Here is a 21,136-nt window from a genome sequence, read left to right as displayed (position 1 = left end):
CTTGAAGTGAGCAATAGGGTATCGTCCATACTGTACAGAACCCTTCCGTTGCTAAACAACCGCGAACTCCCTGCCACCCTTGTTACTTTAACGAGAGCGTGCACAAATTATGCCGCCCTCCTCTATCCCTCAATGCAGGATAAAGAACGATGAAAAAACCGACCAAACTTGCCAAATAGCGAAAAACCCAATGACGCCTTGCCTGATGCCAATGCTTATGAAGCTCGATGCTGGAAATCATGATCTTCGACAGTGTCAAGATGACACCTCGATCAACCCTTTCGGCTTCGACGTGACCGAAGTGACCTTTTATTCCAGCCCCACAAGCGTCCCCAATCTTTGTAGACAGGACCGATACCCTTGAGAAAGCGCTTGGCGTAGACCTTGTCTCTCTTAGCAACCCATGACCGTGTTGGTGGTTGTCCGTACTATGATCCAACTGCCAGACACGAATCGAGAACAGAGTCAAGGGAGCTCATGTCTTGAGGCTCTGCACCTTCCCACCAGGGCTCCGAGTCAATGTCCATTGCATCGACATGGCCGTTGGGTAGCTGCTCTGTGATGACCGGTTTGATATCAGAAGCTTCCTTCTTGGCTCCAGGAGGTTCGAGGCCTGGTAGCCAGGTGTAGTCGTGCCAATTCTCGAGCTCTCCTTCACGGTAGCCATACGATATGGCCGTATTTATGATGGGGAACTGCGCCAAGCCGCTATCAGCCATCTCCAAGGCAATGCGTACGTCCGCCATGCCAAGGGGTCCACGCTCGCTTGCTGCCTTCGACTCAATAGGTAGAAGGCCGCTCTTATCGCGTGTGAGGTCACCCCGAAGGGCAGCGTCCTCCTCCTTGACGAGCTGGTGTCGGTACTTGTGAGTTTGGATCCATTGGGTTCCTGCTCCGAATCCAGCAGTGGCGCCTTCTCCTGGGCCATTGCTCTTCGTCTTGGCAAATATGGCGGCCAGTGATTCCTTGATGAATGTTTCGGTCGCGACTGTCATAAAATGTGGCGCATCCTGAACGTGACCACTAGTAAGTCCTGCCTCGTAGCAGAACGGCAGCATTCTGCCTTCGACTACAGGGGCATCGGGGAACTCGCCAGACTCCCCAGCCAAGGGTTGCGCAAAGCGCTTGCGTATCTCCAAATCGAAGTCTTCAACTCAGTCAGCACTCGACCTTTACCAGTAAGCCAAGGTTCCACTCACTCATCTTGTTTATACCACCAATGCCTCCTGCGCTTGGTGGTACGTCGGCGGGTTTGGGCTGTCGTCGATGGTGATCCATGAACACATTGGAGAGGCTCTCGTAGGGGTCGAACTGATGAACCTCGACGTTAGCATACCGAACTTTAACGAGCTTGAGACGTGTACTAACGTCATTTCCGACCAAATCCTTGATACGCCGACGATCTTTGGTGGGCAACTGCATCACATCGCCCTTAAGGCGACGCTCCGCCGCATCTCCAGATACAGGCTTACTGCCGACGGGAGCGGTGGGCTTGTCGTTGGCGCTGACCCAAGGGGCGAGCCCCTGGTCGGGCATCTCCCTTGTGACATTGCCGTATATTGCAGCAATTAGCTGATTATGGAGGTGTTCCTTTTCGCCATTGGGGGATGTGAGGATGGGATCGATTCGTTCTGAGTACTCGTTCTGATTCAATCGACCTAGGAGCGGATGTTAGCTTGCGAGTGATGATTGCGCGGATATCCGGAGTTGCTTACCGATGAGAAACTCTGTGGTTGACTCCTTGTAGATGACCCATGCTTCCGGGCCGATGGCCTGCTTCAAGGCGGTATAAAGCGGCTCTAGGTCAATGCGGGCAGGTATGATCTGACTTGTTTTGGCGGCTTTGAGAGAGCCCGGAGGTTGGACAGTGATGGACTTGGTGGAAAGTGTCGGCGTGGAAAGATTTACTGATGGGCGGCTGCTCAAGGCCGCGGGGTCGATGTCGGGCATTGCGACACGGGATGCCAGACAGGCAGATCACGTCGTCGAGCGTATTAGTGGAGCTGAGCGACAGTCGCGTGCAGCAGCAGCGGCGGCGGGCAGGACTCGGCGCAAGGCGGAAAAGATGTTCATGAGTAGCATAGAACGAAGGAGAGCGACAATGCGATCGCGAATTCGGTACTATCTCGATGAACGGGGCATGTTGTGGGCGCAGGCGTGATGACGAAGGTCGGAGGTGATGTCCAGTGGTTGGGTCCGGCTCCGTTTCGTACAGTGGAGGAAGACGGGATGCGATTGAGAGGTGCTGCACTGCTTTGTCGATGAAATTTTGCCGAACTGTCTGACGACGAAAGCCAGGGGAGGGCCGAGCCTGGGGAAGAAGTAGCGGGGACCACAATTTAGTATGTGAGCTGGCAGGGCACAAGGGTTCAGAATACATCCGCAGGCGCTCTGACCACTCCGTCGTGAGCCCCTGTAGGCTGCTTGCAATTGGCATCAGCAACACTATGAGCCTGTGAGGTCGCGTCCGGCGCGTCTCTCTCAGCGGGCTGTAATGCTGCGAGTACAACAACGAAATCAATGCGATATATGACAACGACCGGCGCATGTTCTGCTCCTCACCTCGAGCTTAACCTCATTTTCTCCACTAGCCGTGGCAGCCCACTCAAGAAGGCTTCACCTTGTCTTTGAACCTCGAGGTGGTCAGTGTTCGGCAATGCCATCATGTCCGCCAACCGCGAGCATCGCATTGCCGGTGCCGTCGACAGCCTAATCGCACACTTGGTACCCAACGACCCTCACGACGACGATGTTGCAGCCCAGGAAAGACACGACAACTGTTTTGAGCTGGTCAAGTCAATTCTGGATGCGTAAGTCTTGAACCCATTTGCGAATTGTCGAGCATCTCTCAACCACTTGTATGCCATGTCGCTGACCGGTCAACCTCTAGCCCCGCGTCCCCCGCCATTTCCTCCGACGTTAACCACGCCTCCGATCTGATCAAGCGGAAGCTCATACAGAGCAACCCAAGCCAAGCGCTGCGCTTCTCAAACCTCTACACCCGTCTTCTCTCCTTACCAGTCTTGGGCCAGAAATGGGCTATCCTCTACCTCCTCTATCAGCTCGGTGACTCCCCCGATCCAAGCGAGCCGCTGCCCCTCGTACCACCGAAACCTCCACAAACGCAGCGCGACCCGTTCAGGAAACATGAACGAGAACGATCGTCCAAGAACTCTACACCGATATCGAGGCAAGAAGAAGAGCAGTTCGACGATGCTTTTGCGCCAGAGGGATTGAAGAACTTTCCCCCAAATCACAATAAGGACAGCAAGTCTATTGACGAAAGAGAGAAGGACTCAGAAAAGGAAAAGGAGAAGGCGGCAGATGGCACTAAAACGGACAAGCGACAAGTGAACTTGAAGTCCACCTTGCTGGCTGATAATTACGTCGAGATCGACCCTTCCGAGACGGTGCTCTTACGGGATCTTCCCTTTACTCTCCAAGGATTATCTTCGACTACCTTGCCCTTCTCGCGGCCTGACACCATCACCTTACCCCCGACGTTACCATCTCCGATCATCTCTCTCCTCCATACGGTAGCCGAGCCGTCTTTGTTATACCGACGTCTCGATGTTTTTGTCAAGTCTCCCGCACAGGGCTTGCTGAGACAAAGTATTCGAGCCGCCATAGGCGGGGAGTTGCGGTCTTATCTCAGCATCGTTGCCACTCTGGAGGGTCAAATTCGCAAAGCCTTGTCTTCCCTAGACGAATCCGCTCCAAGAGGTGGCATTGGAAAGGCAGGCGTCACATTGAAGAGATGTGTAGTATGGACGCGGGAAGCTACGATGGGGCTGCGGCTTATGAGCCTCATTGCCGAAGAGTCAGAAAGTAAAAGAGGTGGACAACTCATCTCCCTCGTACACGGATTTTCTTCTTCGCATGGTGACCCCATGGTTGCAGCATTTGCCGAACGCCTACTCGTGCATGTCACACGCCCTTTTTACGATATCCTGCGTCGGTGGATATACGATGGCGAGCTACTCGACCCATTCTGCGAGTTCTTTGTCAAAGAACAGAAGCAAACGGACGAGCCAAAGACGGGCGGAAACAGTGTGTGGGAAGATAAGTACGAAATCGACAAGGATATGGTCCCAAGTATTATCACTCAAGACTTTGCTCAAAAGGTCTTCCTCATTGGCAAATCTCTCAACTTTATCAGACACAGTTGCGGTGACTCTCAGTGGGTCGAAGACTACTCCAAGGCGGCCTCGAAGGAATTGCGCTATGGCGACACGGCAACCCTCGAGGCTTGGATTGATGAGGCATATAAGACGACCATGAAGCGTCTCATAGACCTCATGGCCAACAAATTCCACCTTTTTGAGCATCTGCAGGCGTTGAAGAATTACATTCTGCTGGGACAAGGCGACTTTATCGCCCTTCTTATGGAATCTCTCGCCGCGAACCTCGATCGTCCTGCCGGCGCACAGTACAGGCATACTTTGACGGCTCAGTTGGAACACGCCATTCGCGGGTCCAACGCGCAGTACGACTCGCCTGAAGTCCTTCGCCGCCTTGACGCCCGAATGCTTCAGCTATCCCATGGCGATATCGGCTGGGATTGTTTTACATTGGAGTACAAGGTTGATGCTCCGGTCGACGTTGTCGTGACCGACTGGGGCAACCGCCAATATCTGAAGGTATTCAACTTTCTATGGCGCATCAAGCGTGTCGAATTTGCCCTCGCCTCTACTTGGCGCAAGTGTATGACAGGTTCACGTGGAGTGCTTCAGAATTCCGACCCCATCGTTGTGCAAACGTGGAAATCAACGCGCGGCATTCTTGCAGAGATGATTCACTTCATTGGCCAGCTACAATACTACATCTTGTTCGAAGTCATCGAGTCGTCCTGGAACGAGCTTCAGAAACGGATACATCGCGAGGGCTGTACCCTCGACGACCTCATCAAAGCACATACTCGATACCTCAACGACATTACTCACAAAGGCCTCCTAGGCGCGCGGCGTAGCGTCCGACACGCTGATATAGCCACTGGCGAAGACGACCGCACCTCATACCTGTCTCAGCTCGGTGACCTCCTGCGCGCCATGCTCAGCTACCGCGACTCCGTCGACGGCCTCTACAGCTGGAGCGTGTCCGACTTTACACGGCGGCAGGAGGCCGACGTGATGCGCATCTCCACCCGCGGGCCGCGCCACCAAAAGAAGGAATCTATGCCGGGAGGAGATGGCGAGGACGAGAACCCGGCCGTCGCGTCAGAATTCCCTGTCCTGCAGGACCGTCTGCGCCAGCTCGGCACCACGTTCCGCACCCGCCTCCAAATCCTGCTGGGCGACCTCGCGTACCAGCCGGACGTTGACATGCGTTTCCTCGGCGTCGCCATGAATTTCAACGATGTCTATCAGCCCTCGCGAAGGAAGACAAAGACCACGTCGACGGCCTCTGCAAACACTTCGAGGGCTTGAAGTGTGGAAATTGTGAGAACGAGACATGGGAAAGCAGAATAGAAAAGTTTTGGGGCCAAAAAGGGAACTGGCATTGGATCCGAATCAAAGCTGAACATGAGGACACGGCACAGATGGAATGAGAACGAACGCCCAAAGTGAGTGCCATTTGACCGGCCCCACACCCGCAACGTGATCTCGATCGCGCGAAAAACGTCGCATTCCCGACTCCAGTGTCAGAGCCAGTACGGAGTATTTGATTCTTAGAGGGAAGCTTTGGGGGCCAAGCGAGGCATTCGGGGTTCGGGGGGGCTTCCAGGGCTAAGACAACATAGCCACGCGATTTCGCGGAGTCGGCGCAAGCTCCGCGGGAGGAAGGTGGGAGGTGAACAAGGCGGTGGGTGGGGAGAAATTCCACGTTTCCCGTCCGCGCAATGGTAAAGAGACATTTAGAATTAGGGCGTTTGCGGCTTTTGCATACCTGGGTGGGCGGATGGGAAAGGCAGAGAACCCGATACTTGATTGGAGCTTTTACGTAGAAGTAAACTGCAGAGAAGCCTCTCATGAATGATGAACCATCTTACCTACCCATCCTCACGACAACTTGTCACGTTGCAATGAACCGTCCTTTTCGAGGCTGTTCTTCTACCCATGAGGTTCGTCAAGGGCCACAGCAACGTCCAGTTCACAGACGATGTAGATAGGCTGAGACAGGCAAACGGCAATCACACTTGAACATTTGGGACCTTGAGTGAATTTTTAATGAAAAGTTCATAACTATCATGCCATTTCGTCATGGAATCATGAGCCAAAAAAGATTGCAACCTTCCCAATGACAAAGGGAACAGGCGCAGTCTGGCCAGGAGATGATCTATCTGATCCTTGGGTGAACACGTATAATACGGTTACCATGCAGAATTTCCTCACAAGAGAAGAAACATGTAAAAAAAGACAACAACCATACCCAGGGCTATGAATGCGCTCGAAGGCACAGGACAAAAGAAAAGCCCGTTTCCATTCCTCCTCTCCCAATCGCCAGCCGATACTCTGACAAAATTACTCAAATGTACATGTTGCGATGCACGCGCAATGCAGCCCGGAGCCTCCGTTTCCCATCGAAGCCTTTTTGGTACCGTCATTGTCCTATGGTGCTGTGAACCAGAGACCCAGAAGAAACCGCGTGTTTCGAGTCTCTCTAGAGCCCGGTGTTTTTCCTGGTTCCCGTTTTTGTTTTCGTACTCGACGCCAAGTTTGTTGCCGAGACGGTGCCTACTCAGACACGTCTCCCAGAATCCATATCTAGTCTATACACGAAAGTCTCGTGGCGGCCGCAGCCATGGCATGAAAAAATGCTCACCAGTTGATGAGCCACGCCACCGAGCCGCCAAACTTTCCAACTTTCTTTTTCGAAACAAATATTCTCTGGCGATGCTTTGCAAGCGAGTGCCCGCGTATAGGCATGCCAAGAGGATTGACGCCAAAACTCGTTCGCGAAGTCGAACAGTTTGAAATCGTGATATGCCGCTGAGCGTACGACCAAAGAGGAAGGTCATAATAGTCTCCACAGCAGATAGTGCTGAACTCGCCAAAAGGCTGAACCGTAGCATCGTGATTTCGTAAGGTGTACGCCGCCGTAATAAAGTAAATTCTGATGGCCATCAAAGACTGCGAGACACGTGCTCGCCTTCCAACGCCATCTTCCAGAATTCCAATTCGAATTCGCCGTATCCACTGCAAGGGAGATCCAGCCAGAATCGATCAATCCAGACAATGCGTTCAAGAACTCCACGCGCTCTACAAATCCAGAGCCGTGAGTAAAAGTCCAAGCCGAGAAAGAAGGCATGTTTATGTGACGGACGTGTCTAGACGTCCATCATTTCTGTGTCTTCGTCCACCAAGGTGGGAAGGGTGGTTGACTCGCTAGGTCCCCAGACACCTTCGAAGACAGTCGCAGCTGATCTGCGACGTTCGGCGACCCACGACATCGCCGTAGTGGTCAGTAATTGTTGAATGGTGGGTCGCTCGCCAGGCTCGGGTCTGACCATCCAGCGGACGATTTGATCGAGTGAGCTGGGGTGGAAAGGGTCGCTCATAAAATCCGGAGGGGATCTGAGCTCGGTGCGCTTTCGTGTAATGAAAGGGCTGCTTTCGTCGTCCATGACCACGTTCACCCGAGTTGGGGCGATTCCCGAATGCAGGCTGATATCCGGAGCACTGGTCTGACCGAGGAGTGGGTCGTCCAGCGATTGCATAGTAGGAACACCAGCGGCATCTCGGTATGAACTAGTCGTAGTGGTGGCGCTGAAGGTCAAGCTAGGAACTTCGGACAAGTCACCAGAGCGAAGAGCAATCCAAGTAGGGCCGTTGTCGGGGAGAACGACGTTGGCAGCCATCTCAATCAGAATGAGACCGAGTGAGAAAATATCCGCAGGCTTGTTGAAATCGCCGCGAAGGATTTCAGGACCAATGTACTCTCTGTCTCCCTCGGCGTCGACGCCCTTGGCAGCAGGCCACTCGGTAGCCAGGCCAAAGTCACCAATTTTAAGGATACCCTCAAATGTGATGAGAATGTTCGCCGGCTTCAGGTCGAGATGAATAAAACCAGCTTCGTGAATGCTTTGAAGACCCTATCTCGAAGTCAGTCGTCAGTCGTCACAAACACAAGGCAATCTTTACTCACCAAGCCAATGTCGTGGATAACCTTCCAAATACGGAAGTCATCCAGTCGGCCTTTGCGACCAACATTGCTCAAGAACTTGTCTAAGGTACCTTCGTCGCAGTATTCGGTTTGGATGTAAAGGTATTGGTTGTATTCCCAGCTGTCGACGTAGTGGATAACGTGGTCTGCGTGTGTCAGGGCCTGAAGTGCGTGCACTTCCCTCAGCTTGGCCAGACGATCCTTGGGTCCAGTGAATTGGCGGCGTGCCTTCTTCACGGCGTAAATACGATCGGGCTCGGGACTCTCGCGAGGGTTCTTCGTCGGAGTTCCACTAAAGACAGAGAGGAACGAGGCGCGGGAGTATCCGTTCTTGACCACGCGGTAGACGGAAGAGAACTCTCCCTTGCCAATCATCTCGACCTTGTCAAAGCGCGAATAGAGTGAGTCTTCGACGTCGCCGCCACCACGACCGGCATTGACGGGGGTCATGAGGTGTGTCGAAGTGCTTTGGAAGGACTCTCGCCCGGATGGAGTAACCGGGGTAGTAGTGCTCCGCGTTGACTCGGCTGGATTCGAGATTGACAGGCAGCTGGCATCGGGAAGAACAACGTGAGACGAGGGAGTCCTCGGAGAGCGCTGTTCCACAGGGCTAGCTATATGGTGAGGAGTAATCTTAGCCAAAATGTCCTTTTGATAATCACAATCCGTTGTGCTGGTACAAAGTCGGGTCCGCAATGGCGAAGGAGCACTAAACCCCCTTCCAGACCTCGATCGACCAAAAGACGGCAAAGAAAGACGCTGCGTAGGAGACAGTCCATCGGTAAGAGAGCTAGTTGAACCGGGCGGAGAACTCGGTAGGGGGCAACTGGCACTCTTGTCGTCGGACCGCTCCTGAGCGGTATACATACCAGTAGATTCTCTGGAGATCATCGGCCGCACAGCTGACATGGGAGGTGGAAGTGACCTCTTGGCGCTGGGGCTTTCGATGCTCTGCTCACTCAAGTTGCTCAAGCTGGGAGTGAGCCCCTTGCTCGGTGTGAGTCCATGTTTCGTAGGAGTAGGAGGGGCGTCGATGTCAGCCCCGAGGCCAGTGTTGAAGTTGGTGTCGAGGGAGAATTTCTTATCATCATCCAGACTCAAGACACTTCCTCGGCGTGCATGGCGCGATCCAAGCCTTTGGAAGATGCCCAAACCCTTTCCGGGATTGCCACCGAAGGTGCTGCGTGACGGGGCACCGGGGGCCACGAACGGAGTCGAAGGCATGCCGCCAAAAGAGTAACGGTTGTTCTTCTTGATGGCGCTTCCAGGAGGAGGCGGGAAGGTGGCGAAACCGTTGGTTGGCTTCTTGCAAGGCGTATCAGGCATCGTGAGCTTATTGTCTTCCTCGGGGTTGCGGTTAACCTTCGAAACGAGGCCTGTAGACATGAAAGCTCCCGCCCATGGCTTAGCCGCCTTGAAAGGTGTGACAGTCTCATTCTCCTCCTGCATGAAGAGTGGTCGAGATGAACCATAAGGCATCGACTTGGCGAAGTTGAGAGGAGCTCGTGGCTTTTCAAAGACGTAAGGAGGAGGCATGCTGTTGTTCTGCTCCTCGAGACTGTTGCCGGACGTCGAGGTCACCAACGTCTTTGACAGCGGATGAGGCTGATGTGAAGACCGCTCAACGGGATGGGCAGAGGGATTGGGCAAAGGCCCGTTCGAATTGAAAGGGCTGTCCCGAGGAAGCTGAGGAGGGAGAAATTGATCCATCGATAGGCGGGGTCGGTTCTTGACGTTGGGAGTCGAGAAATCTCCGCTCATCTGAGCCAAGTGGCTCGCGCCAGACTTACGTCCCCACGAACTCCGATCGTGCTGTCTCTGCTGCAGCGTTGAACGTCGTAGAGAGCCAGTTCTTCTCGGAATTTGAGGCGGGGTAGGCGATGGGATTGGCTCTCTGGGGGCAGGAACGCTTGGCGAGCCAAAGAGCTCGTACTCTCGCTCACGGTTCGCCTCGTCGTGAATGTCAAAGTTGGTCTTGCTCGGCGTGTTGCTGGTGTTGTCGAAAATGGTGAAATCAGATGTGTTTTGACCAAAGCTTGAAATACCGTGTAAACTTCTTCGCTTCGCGACTGGGCTACCCAGCGACGCCTGATCCAAATTCATGATCGCGTCGCTGCGCTTGAGAGCGCCCGATCCCGGTGCTCCTTGCGAATCGCCCTGACTTTCCAGATGCTTGAAAATGTTCGACTGTTGAGCGTGGCCGGATACGTCGAGATGAAGGCTATGGCGTGATGATTTTTGGAGGGACGATCGGGAACGCGGGCTCTGTTGTGCAGAAGACTGGTTATTTTCCTGGCCCGAGGCCTCCGAGCTTGAAGATGAGGAAGGAGTGGAATTTACCCCCGAGTCTGTTGTAGCGTTGAGCGCGCGTTTGAGGGGGGATTTGGGCGATGTCCTTAATCGAGTCGCTGGCCTCGAGGGGCTGCCGGTTGCCTTTGCTGATTTTGCCGAGCGTAGAGAGAGCCGAACACTGGGACGAAAGGGTGTGGCAAGAGTTGGCGGAGAGCTAAAGGGCGTCGTCGAGGTCATGGAAGGAGGGAGCCCCGCTGGTGTATGGCTTTGGAAATCCCCAAAGTTGATGTTGTTGTGGCTGCTGCTAGGAGGCGTAGGGGTAGGAGTGTATCGTCGGCAGGGCGATTGTTCTTGCACAGGCGTATGAGAACCGCTGTGTGAGCTCTCTGAGCTGGGGGAACTCGTACGCGCCAGGCTGAACTTTGAAGGTGATCGGGAAAGAGACCTTCGCAGGCTCCGGACTGAGGATGCGAGCACGTCTACATGGTGGACGTGAGTGGGGCTAGGAACAGTGAGTGTTCCGCCACTGCTATTGGAGAACGACATGGTGAAGGTGTTCTTGGTGTCGTAATGATTGGTTGTCTTTCTTTGGTGTTGTTGTTGGTCGCTGTCGAAATACAAAGAAGAGCAAATTCACTTGTAGGAAGTGATGTGATCGTGTAGGCGGTAGGTGTGCTCAGCAAGCAATGAATCAATCCTTGTTCCAAACAATCTGTCGCTGGTATTCGTCGTCGTATACTGTTCCGCTGATGAACCTATGGTGTTGGTAGGTGGTAGAGCAAAGCGCGGTCGATGGTGATATGCCGTAGGTGTTGAGGTGAGGGCTAGGTAGAGCGCGTGTGGTGTTCTGCCGTTCCGTGGACGATCGGAGGGATGCTGACTAGGACGACGAGAAGTGAGGGCAGCAGTGCCGGGTGCGCGGAGGGTAGGCAGTACGGAGTAGTGTCGTCGTTGTTTTCGTGGGGTTTATCCCAAGATGGTGATAGGACTGGACGTGTGTTTAAGGGTCCAAGGTGTGTGTATGTGCCAGTACGGGTTACACGTGGACGAGGCGAAGTGGCCTGGTCAGCCGGAAAGGGCGCCCTCGTTCTTGGTGTGATGATGGGTGTGGACGCGATGTTGCAGAAAAGAAGGCTGAAAGAAAAGGAGGAAGAAGAGGGTCCTGGCAGGAGGACAAGACGAGGCGAGGCCAGAGTAGGTAGGACCGTAACGTAAGGTAGGCGTAGGCAGGCAGAGAAAGAAGGGACGGGACGGGAGCGCAAGTGCGTCTACTGCATGGCGCTAAGGTCTGAGGGGGATGGTTTGGACAAGTCGAGCGAGCAGGAACGTTCAGGTATGCGTCTTGCTTCGCATCTTCATTCCGCTTCAGTTGGCGATTCGTGATCGGCAGAGGACCTTGTCAAGTCATCGCATGAAGGGACGGTACCGGTAGATGGATGGGTTTCTTGTTGCGTCCCGTCGTCTGATGAGAGGCGCGCGCGCGAGAGTGGCGAAACGATAAGACCCTGGGGGAAAGGTAAGGTAGGGTGAGTTTTGTCGGGAAGGGGACCAAAAACTTGGAAACGCGGCAAGGAGATGGACGCAACGAAACGCACAAAACGGGAAGGGGATAGAAGGAGTTGTGAGGGTAGGAGAGAGGTAGGCGCAAATAGGATTCGGGGAAGAGGAGGATGCGCGGTGAGTGTGTGCGTCGGGTTGTGTGCGTCAAGAGCGAGCGGGTGGGTGAAGTGGGTGGTGGTTGGGTTGCGGGTTTGCGGGTGTAAGTGCGAAAGGTGCAGCAGCGCAGCGCAAGACAGCGCGAGCCGAGTGGGTTTGCGTGGGACACTTACTTGTAGGAAGATGGGAGAGACCACGACCAGGCAGGTAGGTAATGGGTGAATGAATGGTCGATGCAGGCGGGTGGGCAGGCAGGAATGGCACGCCCAAGCCGGGGGATCGCAGTCAGGATGGAGACTTTCCTTGCCAAGGTACCTTACCTTTAGGTACTGTTCAAGGTACTGTAGGTGGTGAAGGCGAAACTTGACTGGTCTCTCTGGAACGGGAGTGAGAAAGGGCGTGCAGATGTGGACACTGAGAAAGTTGGGAAGTCGCTGCTTCTTTTTCGCGATGGCGCGCGTGGCGTGTGTTGTTTACAATATTTCCCAAAGCAGCTAGACCTGCACGTGATTACGCGACTCAAAGTGGATCCGGTCTGTTAGAGCAAGACCGCAGCTGAAGCCGTTTAGGAAGCCACAAGGTCGCAAATGCAGGTCCCGAAGTGGGCAAAGAAGAAAGAAAAGAAAAGAAAAACAAAATCTCATCACCAAGCTCTAGACATGCAGCGTCTCAACTGAAGAATCTCGAGGCTGCAAACTTGTCTTGCTTCTTCGTGATGATGGCCAACTTTGGGCCCGAGTCTGTTTCTCTTGTCCTTCATTATCATGCCCACCCACTAACTAGGTACTAGTCACAAGCCAACAAACACACAGATCCACGACCTCTTTCTAACCCTGACATCACTAAACCCAACTTACCCAACGGTCTGGCATCCAAAAGACGCCAGGGGACCCCCCAAGATTGGGCCGGGGGGATGCCTTTTTGGAGGTTTACAAGCATCGTCTATTGGTTGAGTCCTTCCATCTACCTGCAGGGTCCCGCCCACGCGTCTGAAGTCTCCTGCAGCCCGAACCTCACCAGACTCCAGACAGAGGAAAATATGGGCAAGACAACGAGGGAGATCAACACGCTCTGGAGACGTATTGGACAATCAAGTCTGGCGCACTGCGAGAATGCACAATGTGCGGGACTGATCCATATCCATCTCGTCTAAGCGTCCACACCGCACCGTCCAACCAAGACCAGACGAGGCTTGCGCTCCTCCCTCTTACACGGAATTCTTCTTAGTTCTGAGGCATCCATCTCTTCTTCCTCCGGGACGGCCTCGCGCCTATTCGCCTCGTCCAAGATCCAGCTTGCCAGGCCCGACATGCAGTCACACACTCTGCAGTAGTCGCTGCAGTGCCAAAGGGGGGGGCCTTTCCCCTTGGTCTCATAGCCACGACTTAACTGCCACTTGTTCACTCTAGACTCCATCGACACGCAGCAGAAGCCAGGAACGCTTCTTTTCTTTTCTTCTTTTCCTTTCCAACTCGTCATTCTCGGGCTGTACAAGATTATCTGCGTCTCGGACACGAGTGACCACATTGGCGAGCCGCCTGTCGGGCAGCGGGAAAAGGTGGGCTCATCATCAAAATAGAAAAGACGGCTGACCCATGGCTGATGGAGCCAGGCCACTAAACAAACGCGACAAGCCACAGCCGGGAACCAAAACAAAACAAAAACACCAAAACAAATACTTCGTCAACACAACCTCGAGGTACCTCGCCGCAAGTACCTTACCTTACACTCATATACGCACACACACTTCGCAGTAGGTACACAACTCGTCGTCATCACTGGACCGTCATGACCACCACATTGGCACACACACACACAGGCCGACAGCCATCAACCTTGCCTCACCAATTATTGCCTTCCCAGCTGTCCGGTCCATTCATCATGCAGCATGCCTATAGTTCAATATTCCCAACATATCGGCCAGGCTCTCCACAGTATCGCTCGCAGCTTCCGATCTCAATGGGGAAAGCAGCAAGGTCAGCGATTGATTGCGCCTGATATTACGATTTCATGCCTGTGACCGCGTCATCTCGCTTCACTGAAAGTCTGGAGAGAACGTGAGAGAGAGCACCGCAAGCTGCCCAAAGCACTCCTTGACAACCACTAGACTTCCAGAGATGCCAGATGGCATCGCAGAGAATCGAGGGCACGGTCGAGCTCGCCGGGCTAGCGAATCTGGGACAACCTGGAGCCTCCTGCCCGGCCCCTCGTCTGCCTCAAATCTCTTTTTTAGCTTACTGCCCACCAGCCAATGTTGAAGCTCCTGGAACGTTTGGGAAAGGTCAAACACCATGGTGCACGGCAGCGGCTTTACAAGGTTTCTCTAAGAAGAAACTGGTGTTTCTCTCCATGCTTCGTTCTTGCTCTTCTCAGTGATCCAGATGGAGCTCTTCAACGGGCCGCTTTTCAAAAATAAAACGGGCGTACCGCGAAGAGAGTCAAGACCGCGCACGCCTTTCTCATTCGGCCCACCACGCGGGCAAGTCAGTAGGACTAGGGCGGGGGAGGGGGGAAGTGCTGAGCTTGGATCCCCGTTCGAGCCTCGAAAGCTCGGACACTCTTTGACCTTCAGATGGAATTCTGGTCTCTATCTTTCAGCACAGTCAGTAGACTCCCGCGTGTCGTTGGGACGGCGGCCGCAACTCTGGAACAGAGACGGGAAGGGAGGGTGCTTTCCCTTCCGAAGAGACGGGAACGACTCGCCGCTGGAACACAAAGGGGACGGCAATACAAGTCAAGAAGAGTTCGAGGTAAGGGGAAGGTGTCAGCCAAGGTAACACCAATATTCCTCAAGACCCGGAGCACACCAAGAACGAAAGAAAAGATGAGATGACTTTGAAATTGGGTGTAAGTGGGTGGACCAGCTCAGCTGAACGGTGAACCCCATCGGCATCCTTTCTGTGCGTCAAATCTCCAATACGATGCAGCATCGCAGATTACGCAGCCGCGGCCCGCCGTGGTAAAAGCAATGTCCTCGGTTCTCGACAATGAACAAGGCAGACTTCCGAATAGCCCGTTGGCGGTACCGTTACTGTTTGGCGGCCGCCAAGCAATATGGGTAAAGATGGCCAACCCACCCTGCCCTTACTGCGTACATACACAGTAGATCAAACGGCTCCTCTTTTTGACAATCTGCAATCTGCGTGGACACTTTTTCGCGGAGCCAACTATCCGTACGGAGTATTCCAAGGTTAGGTACATACGATACTCGGTACAGATGGATACCTTGCCTTCTATCTAATCAAGTAAGCGATATCCATACAGTAGTACCCGTCGCCGTCGTCGTCTCCGCCAATCTCCTCCCCAGTCCGTCTCCAGATTAATCGGATCTCCCGTCCTTGTTTTGTTTGGAGTACCCGATTTGTTGACTTTCCCATTGTTTATTGATTTGCCGTCAACAACAATAAAGTACCTCCAAGAAATCTCCTATCGATACTGGAATTCCTCTCTCACCCTCCGGAGACCCTCTTCGGGCCCCAAAAGCCCCTCCCCCCCTCGCCTCCTCGGATCCTTCTGCAACTGGCACAGCACAGACTCCCGCAGACAGAACCAACAGCCAAATTGGGGCGGCATAGGCGGGAAGAAGGGATGGACAAAAACTGCCCGCATCTGTGTCATCGTGTCAGACATGAGGCTTTTGCGAATCACGGTACCCAAATGGTCAAAACAGCACATGGAAGAAGAAACGACTTGTTTTTTTTTTTGACAATGTGTATTCAATATCCGAATTATCGGCATCCAACCGCCGCAACCTATATCCAATCAAACACTGCTTGGCAGTAAAACCTTGGATAAAGAGGTAAAGTTCGATGACCGAACCGCCGGGTAGCCTAGCAGAAGCCACCCGTCGTTCGCCCCGTCTATTCGCAGTTTCGCGCCCCGGGGCTTACCGTTGACCGCCGACGGGCGCCGCCACTCCGAGGATAGAAAAACGTCCCGGATCACCCGTCTCATCCGCTTTGCTTCTTCAACCTCGTCACTTATATCTGTCTGCCTAACCTATCGCATTGTCTCTATTCTGTTTGTTTTGAACAGTCCACGTCTCAGGTAGGCCTTTGTGCCAGGGCAAAATAGTTGCAAAAACTCACCTTCACCATGGTGAACTCGGTAAGCATGGTAAGGTGGGTAAAGACCATCCTCCTCCTCCAGCTTTCTGAGTCAAAGGGGTGAGGGGGTTGTGGGAAAACAACATACCCAGAAACGCATCGACTCTTCCAGCCCGCCCCTTCCCTCCGGTTCCCCCGCGGTTTCCCGGCTCTTTCGTCCCTGATTTTACCTTCACTGCCCTGTTTTCTTCAATAATGCCAGACCTCAACCTCGTGACCCCCTTCCTCTCCCAAGTCTCAAGTCCGATATATTGAAATTGACTCAAAACTCCCTTCGAGGCCCTGGCCCACCCATTCGTCCATCCCGCACTAGGCCCGTCTCACTGCGACCTAGGAAGACCCCGAAAAACAAAAACTCAAGAAACCAATCTTGCATCCAAAACATCAAGGGTCTCTCAGGGTCTTGCAGGGTCTCTTTGCCAAAGTTTACCATGGTATGAGGCATCGACGATCCGAACTATATTCACCCGCTGGCATCCAACCCATCATCATCGCCCCACACTTAAGGATGCACAAAAACCAACATGTAAGTCCACCGGGGGGGGGGGGGGGGACAATAGGGCCTGGGGGACAAAGTGGCCCTGAAATGGAAAAGAGGGCTTCCAAGTGTTGTGTCCAATGTATCCCGTACCGTCCGGCACGCCACGGGCACTAGCGTAGAAAACATAACGTCACAGCAGGACGGGTTCTCAGTCAGGCAGCAAGACCCGTCGATCACATCAACAGATCAACATCAACAACCAAGACCGCATCACTCAGCCGTGCAGCCACGCAGCCAGGGCGAGCTAAAGTATGGTCTTCCCGCCGGGCGGCCGGGAAACTTAACTTTTCTCAAAATGTGCCGAAAATACCCAAGACTAGCAAAAAAGATGAATAAAAAAAAACGTCATTCTCACACTTGTCTTCTTTCAGACCTCTTCTTCATGCAGTTGCTTTCGTGTAAGAGAATGTGAAGCTTGGAAGGTAACTGGGGGGGCATTAACCGCCCTCAAATTGGTTCCTGTTTACTTCAAGTGTCTCCTTTGTTCGGGCTCACACTACAGACAACCTAGTAGGTATCTTTCTCTGCCTAAACCAAGTGGGTGAAAGGCCAACCCAAACCACTCCCCGCCCGTCAAACCCAAAGAAACCCAAGACCCAACGCCTCGGAACTGAACCAACCCCAGATCATCATGCAGCTTGCATCGCTCATCTGTTCCCCTCACCTCTAGCCTTGCCTTTTCCAGAAGCTTCGTAGGTTCGTATCCATGGGAGATACCTAAAGCTCGCTTTCCCCGTTCCTTGTCTGTCGAGAAAAGACGGGAGAGGGGTTCACTTGGTAGACCCCGTTGATCCCGCCTGGGTATCAATTATACAGAACAAAAACAACAACCCAAAACCCGATCTAGACGTCATGTGCTTCTATCGGCCATGGTTCTTTTGTGATCAAAGAGGTCGATCGATCGATCGTCCATCTCGGCAGAGCAACGCTTACGACAGGTTCTTTCGGATCCATTCTGCCCAGGAGCAGAGGTCCTCCATCACCTCGAGCAACCTACCCAAGTCCTGCGGGGTAAACTGCTTGCCCTTCCCCTTGCCAGCCTTCGCCGCATCACTACCGTCGGCCGGCACGATGTTTTGTGACACGACATGTACCACTCCGTTCTGCTGGATTTGCAGGTCCACGTTGGCGGTTGCGTTGCGGAAGGGAAAGACGATGTGCAAACCAGCAGAGGGATGGACGGTCAGCACCACGTCCAGAGTAAGCTCCTGCTCGTTCTCGTCATAGCTCTTGGACATGAATCTCTCGTATTCGGCCTGCGTTGTTGTCGTATCACTCATTGTGATGTTTTCATGAACCTCGGGTAAAGCCTCGCCAGAAATATCAGATCCGAAGCTTCTCTCCAATAGCGTCGAGATCAGCGCATACTGGCGGAGGATGGGTAGCATTGCTATCAGCTGCCGTGGGTGCGAGAACGATAGCTCGGTGACTGTTTGTCCATACACTGGTTTGTAGATAAGGAGCGTGTTCTTGTGTTTCCGGGATGAGACGGTGCTCTCATTGCTCGGCATCGGAACTCTCCTCTTGCAAGAGATGACTCTGAGCTCGCTTGCATCATGGTGACTTCCTTCGGGTATCGGGAAAGATATGCTATCAAATGTGTAGGTCGGCAGAGGCATGGGCTGAGCCTGAGCTCCTGTGAGGGTGTGTAGTGTGTTCCATACCGACTGCGGCACGATGACTGAGGGGGTGAGTGTCGCGACAAACTTGACGTTCGGGTATTTGTGCGTTGTGCCATCCGCCTGCACCACGTCGATGCCCGAATCCTTATTGTCGTCCGTCTGTGGCAGCGTCGTAGGCTCCGGTTCCAGCCAGTCTAGAGCCGGCCCAGAAGCTGCAACGAGAAGATCCTCGGGTCCAGGCTCGGTCTTCTCAACCTTTTGGGAAATCCAATTCTCAGACACTCGGACGGGAGGGAACATTTCACCATCCAACGCCTTGCAGCCTATGAGAATCGACCAGGCCTTCTCCATTTTCTCGCAGTAGCGTGTCGTCTCTGGTGCTTTGGGGATGACATGGCGCCTCTCCGTCCAATACTCGATGCTTAGTCCCACCATGCCCCTCGAATGCATCCTCGGACGACCGCTCTTGGTGCACATGGCAGTCGTCTCGAGGAAACGTTCGGGCTTGCCGCTCATGGCAGGGTCTTCCCGCAGCTTCGACATTTCCCACTTGTGGAGTCTTTCGAGACTCTCAAAGATGCCAGCTAGAGCCTCTTGGCAGTCAACTCCCGGAATGACGCTCAGCTTGTCGAGAGTTGCCAGACGTTCAAGATTGGCAGAGAATGCTTTCAAAGTCTTGGTTAACGGACTCTGGTCAGGGCGAAGTTGCAGATCCTTGAGCAGGATGTTGCCAGCTTGATCCTTATGTCTTGTGACAACTGGCCCTGATTCTGGAAAGCCCAGCGAGACATTCTCCACGATATTGTTGTTCAGCTCGATATCGATGGTCAATGCTTGTCCGGCGATGACGAGCATTTTTGTCTTCCTGCCGTCGGGCGACCGATGCTCATCCCACATGCTAGTAAGACCAGTTCGGAGCGTAAGTCGTTCGAGGCCTGCTTCGCTGACTCGACCTGTTGCCTTCTACAAGGACATCATTAATTTCAATTGCGACCATGAGAAACAAACAGCCATGACTTACGCTGAGAATATCAATGACGGTATCAAACCTCTTGAGCTTGTCGTCCTCACTACCCAATGCTCCCAGACCACCGAAGCCCGCGATCCCGGCATGATCTAGTCCCATGTCCAGTCCACCACTGATCCCAAGCGCGCCCATCGCAGCTGCTGCGGAAGGGCTATCGAAGTTGAGAGCACCATTAGCTGGGTGGCCCATCAAGGTGGTCGAGGTCGCTGGCGATTTCTTAAACTGCTGAGGCGACGACTTAGGTCCTCTCGGCGAAAAGGCTGTGTGCGCTTGCGATGCTGAAAATGGCGTCGACACCGGCGGAGTCGCTGCTGTAAGCTGCGAAGGGGTTCTGCCCTGCTGGGAAGCCGCATGCTTCATCTGCGTCGGAGTAGCCATGTTGTGATTCGGTCGGTCGGGCGGTCGATTTCGATCGTGATTGAAGGTAAGAGCCGTGGAAGGGCAGCGTCGCGCCGTGATACTATGTCTGCGCCCTTGCGGCCATCAATTTGAATATTCGATGCCAATGCTTCGTCTCCAAGTTCTGTAGCTGTTCAAAGTAGTGGTAGTGCCGCAACTAAAAGTGGGAGTTGAAGACAGGATTGTCGCTCCAAGCTCGAGTTGAGCCGCAGAATAATATTTGAGCTGTAAGGCAGCTCGAGCGAGGTACCTACCCCCGACGCGCAGGTGGTCAAGGTGCCTTAGCGCTACCTTAGCGGAAGGGCAGGCGGTCCGGGTTTTAGCCGACGGGAGCCCTGGGGTATTTGCCTTACTGGCGAGCGAGCCCTCCCATCTTAGATACCTTACATCGGCTAGTTGAATACTACTAACATCTGGGCTGAGGTAGATAGAAGTAAGGCGATTGTCAATTAATCATTTTATACACATCAAGTTTGATATTTTTGTGTTACTTTGGCCAATATGTACATTGATCTCCAGCTCTGCTCGAATAAACCTAGAACGGGATCTGAATTATCACCTAGTCGAGTGAGTCTTAGTCCTGTTCTCATTTCCAACATTAAACCCGTATTGGATAGTTGAGAACCCAGGTCGTTGAAGTCAATCGATATCGAGACGATTTGTATATCCGTGAGACCGACCGACATCAACACTAGCCAAAACCATAACCCAATCGCCAGTCAGATTGGTTCTCACTCTTGACCTGAAGTGCTCTGCCCGTCCAATTATCAAGAAGAAGAGATTGCCTTCAACATCACAACTTCACGGTTTACAAGGCCTGTAATTTTAAGGCAGCAACAGCTTTTTTTATTTCCATTCGTCAAGTCATTACCTAAAGAGACAGTTTCCAACACACGTCTCACACTTTTGTGAAAGGAACAATCGTCATAAGGTCATCATCCTAATCCCCCATCTCTGACACGTTTCAGCGCCAGATGATCCTCCACTGTATTTGAAACCAAAGCAAAGGAAAAGATGTCGGTGATGTTGATGGTCCGTCCTCCGATGTGGTGTTCGCATGCCGCATTGCCCGAGTGTCATAACGGGCCAACAGGCCGTAGTTTCCAACCCCACCGTGCTCTTTCGTGTATGTTGTCCCGAAGATCCGGAAAAAAGGAGAATGGTCGAGTCTTTAGGATTACGTCCTCCTCCATGCAAGGCGTCATTCATCAGCATCTACAGCCGTGATGGGCATTTAAAAAACAGGGAATGAGAAGTCGTCAGCTCGTCAGCGTCGTCTCCAATGGGTTCTCGATGCCGAAAAGTCGTCTCGCGAATAAAAAGACAAATAAGAAAATTGGTGTGCAAAGAATGTCAAGAGGCCTCGCACTCGAGGCTTCAGGATCATAAT

At 53.2% G+C, this 21,136-nt stretch overlaps 6 protein-coding genes across 6 annotated transcripts; 2 read left to right on the top strand and 4 right to left on the bottom strand.

Annotated features, from left to right (window-relative positions):
- Positions 1-428: 428 nt before the first annotated feature.
- On the bottom strand, positions 429-1,950 carry CTAM01_00826 (uncharacterized protein; the record flags this gene model as incomplete). The annotated part of the gene is made up of 3 exons (XM_060516873.1): positions 429-1,147; positions 1,200-1,658; positions 1,716-1,950. 3 exons carry the CDS (start codon positions 1,948-1,950, stop codon positions 429-431), a joined length of 1,413 nt encoding a protein of 470 aa, XP_060388335.1.
- A 714-nt stretch (positions 1,951-2,664) lies between these two features.
- On the top strand, positions 2,665-5,426 carry CTAM01_00825 (Spc97/Spc98 family protein; the record flags this gene model as incomplete). The annotated part of the gene is made up of 2 exons (XM_060516872.1): positions 2,665-2,810; positions 2,891-5,426. The coding sequence occupies 2 exons, from the start codon at positions 2,665-2,667 to the stop codon at positions 5,424-5,426; spliced, it is 2,682 nt and encodes an 893-aa protein (XP_060388334.1).
- A 951-nt stretch (positions 5,427-6,377) lies between these two features.
- On the top strand, positions 6,378-6,914 carry CTAM01_00824 (uncharacterized protein; the record flags this gene model as incomplete). The annotated part of the gene is made up of 1 exon (XM_060516871.1): positions 6,378-6,914. One exon carries the CDS (start codon positions 6,378-6,380, stop codon positions 6,912-6,914), a length of 537 nt encoding a protein of 178 aa, XP_060388333.1.
- A 353-nt stretch (positions 6,915-7,267) lies between these two features.
- On the bottom strand, positions 7,268-10,941 carry CTAM01_00823 (uncharacterized protein; the record flags this gene model as incomplete). Its single annotated transcript, XM_060516870.1, has 2 exons — positions 7,268-8,032; positions 8,086-10,941. 2 exons carry the CDS (start codon positions 10,939-10,941, stop codon positions 7,268-7,270), a joined length of 3,621 nt encoding a protein of 1,206 aa, XP_060388332.1.
- Positions 10,942-16,659: 5,718 nt separating this feature from the next.
- On the bottom strand, positions 16,660-16,824 carry CTAM01_00822 (uncharacterized protein; the record flags this gene model as incomplete). The annotated part of the gene is made up of 1 exon (XM_060516869.1): positions 16,660-16,824. The coding sequence occupies one exon, from the start codon at positions 16,822-16,824 to the stop codon at positions 16,660-16,662; it is 165 nt and encodes a 54-aa protein (XP_060388331.1).
- Positions 16,825-17,627: 803 nt separating this feature from the next.
- CTAM01_00821 (uncharacterized protein) lies at positions 17,628-19,725 on the bottom strand (the record flags this gene model as incomplete). The annotated part of the gene is made up of 2 exons (XM_060516868.1): positions 17,628-19,283; positions 19,342-19,725. 2 exons carry the CDS (start codon positions 19,723-19,725, stop codon positions 17,628-17,630), a joined length of 2,040 nt encoding a protein of 679 aa, XP_060388330.1.
- Between the last annotated feature and the right edge of the window lie 1,411 nt (positions 19,726-21,136).

The sequence above is a fragment of the Colletotrichum tamarilloi genome (assembly GCF_030869305.1).
Source record: "Colletotrichum tamarilloi strain Tom-12 chromosome Unknown Scaffold_2.1, whole genome shotgun sequence".
NCBI lineage: Eukaryota > Fungi > Ascomycota > Sordariomycetes > Glomerellales > Glomerellaceae > Colletotrichum > Colletotrichum tamarilloi.
Note: the sequence above shows the minus strand (reverse complement) of the source record. Positions and strands in the feature narration are given on the sequence as shown.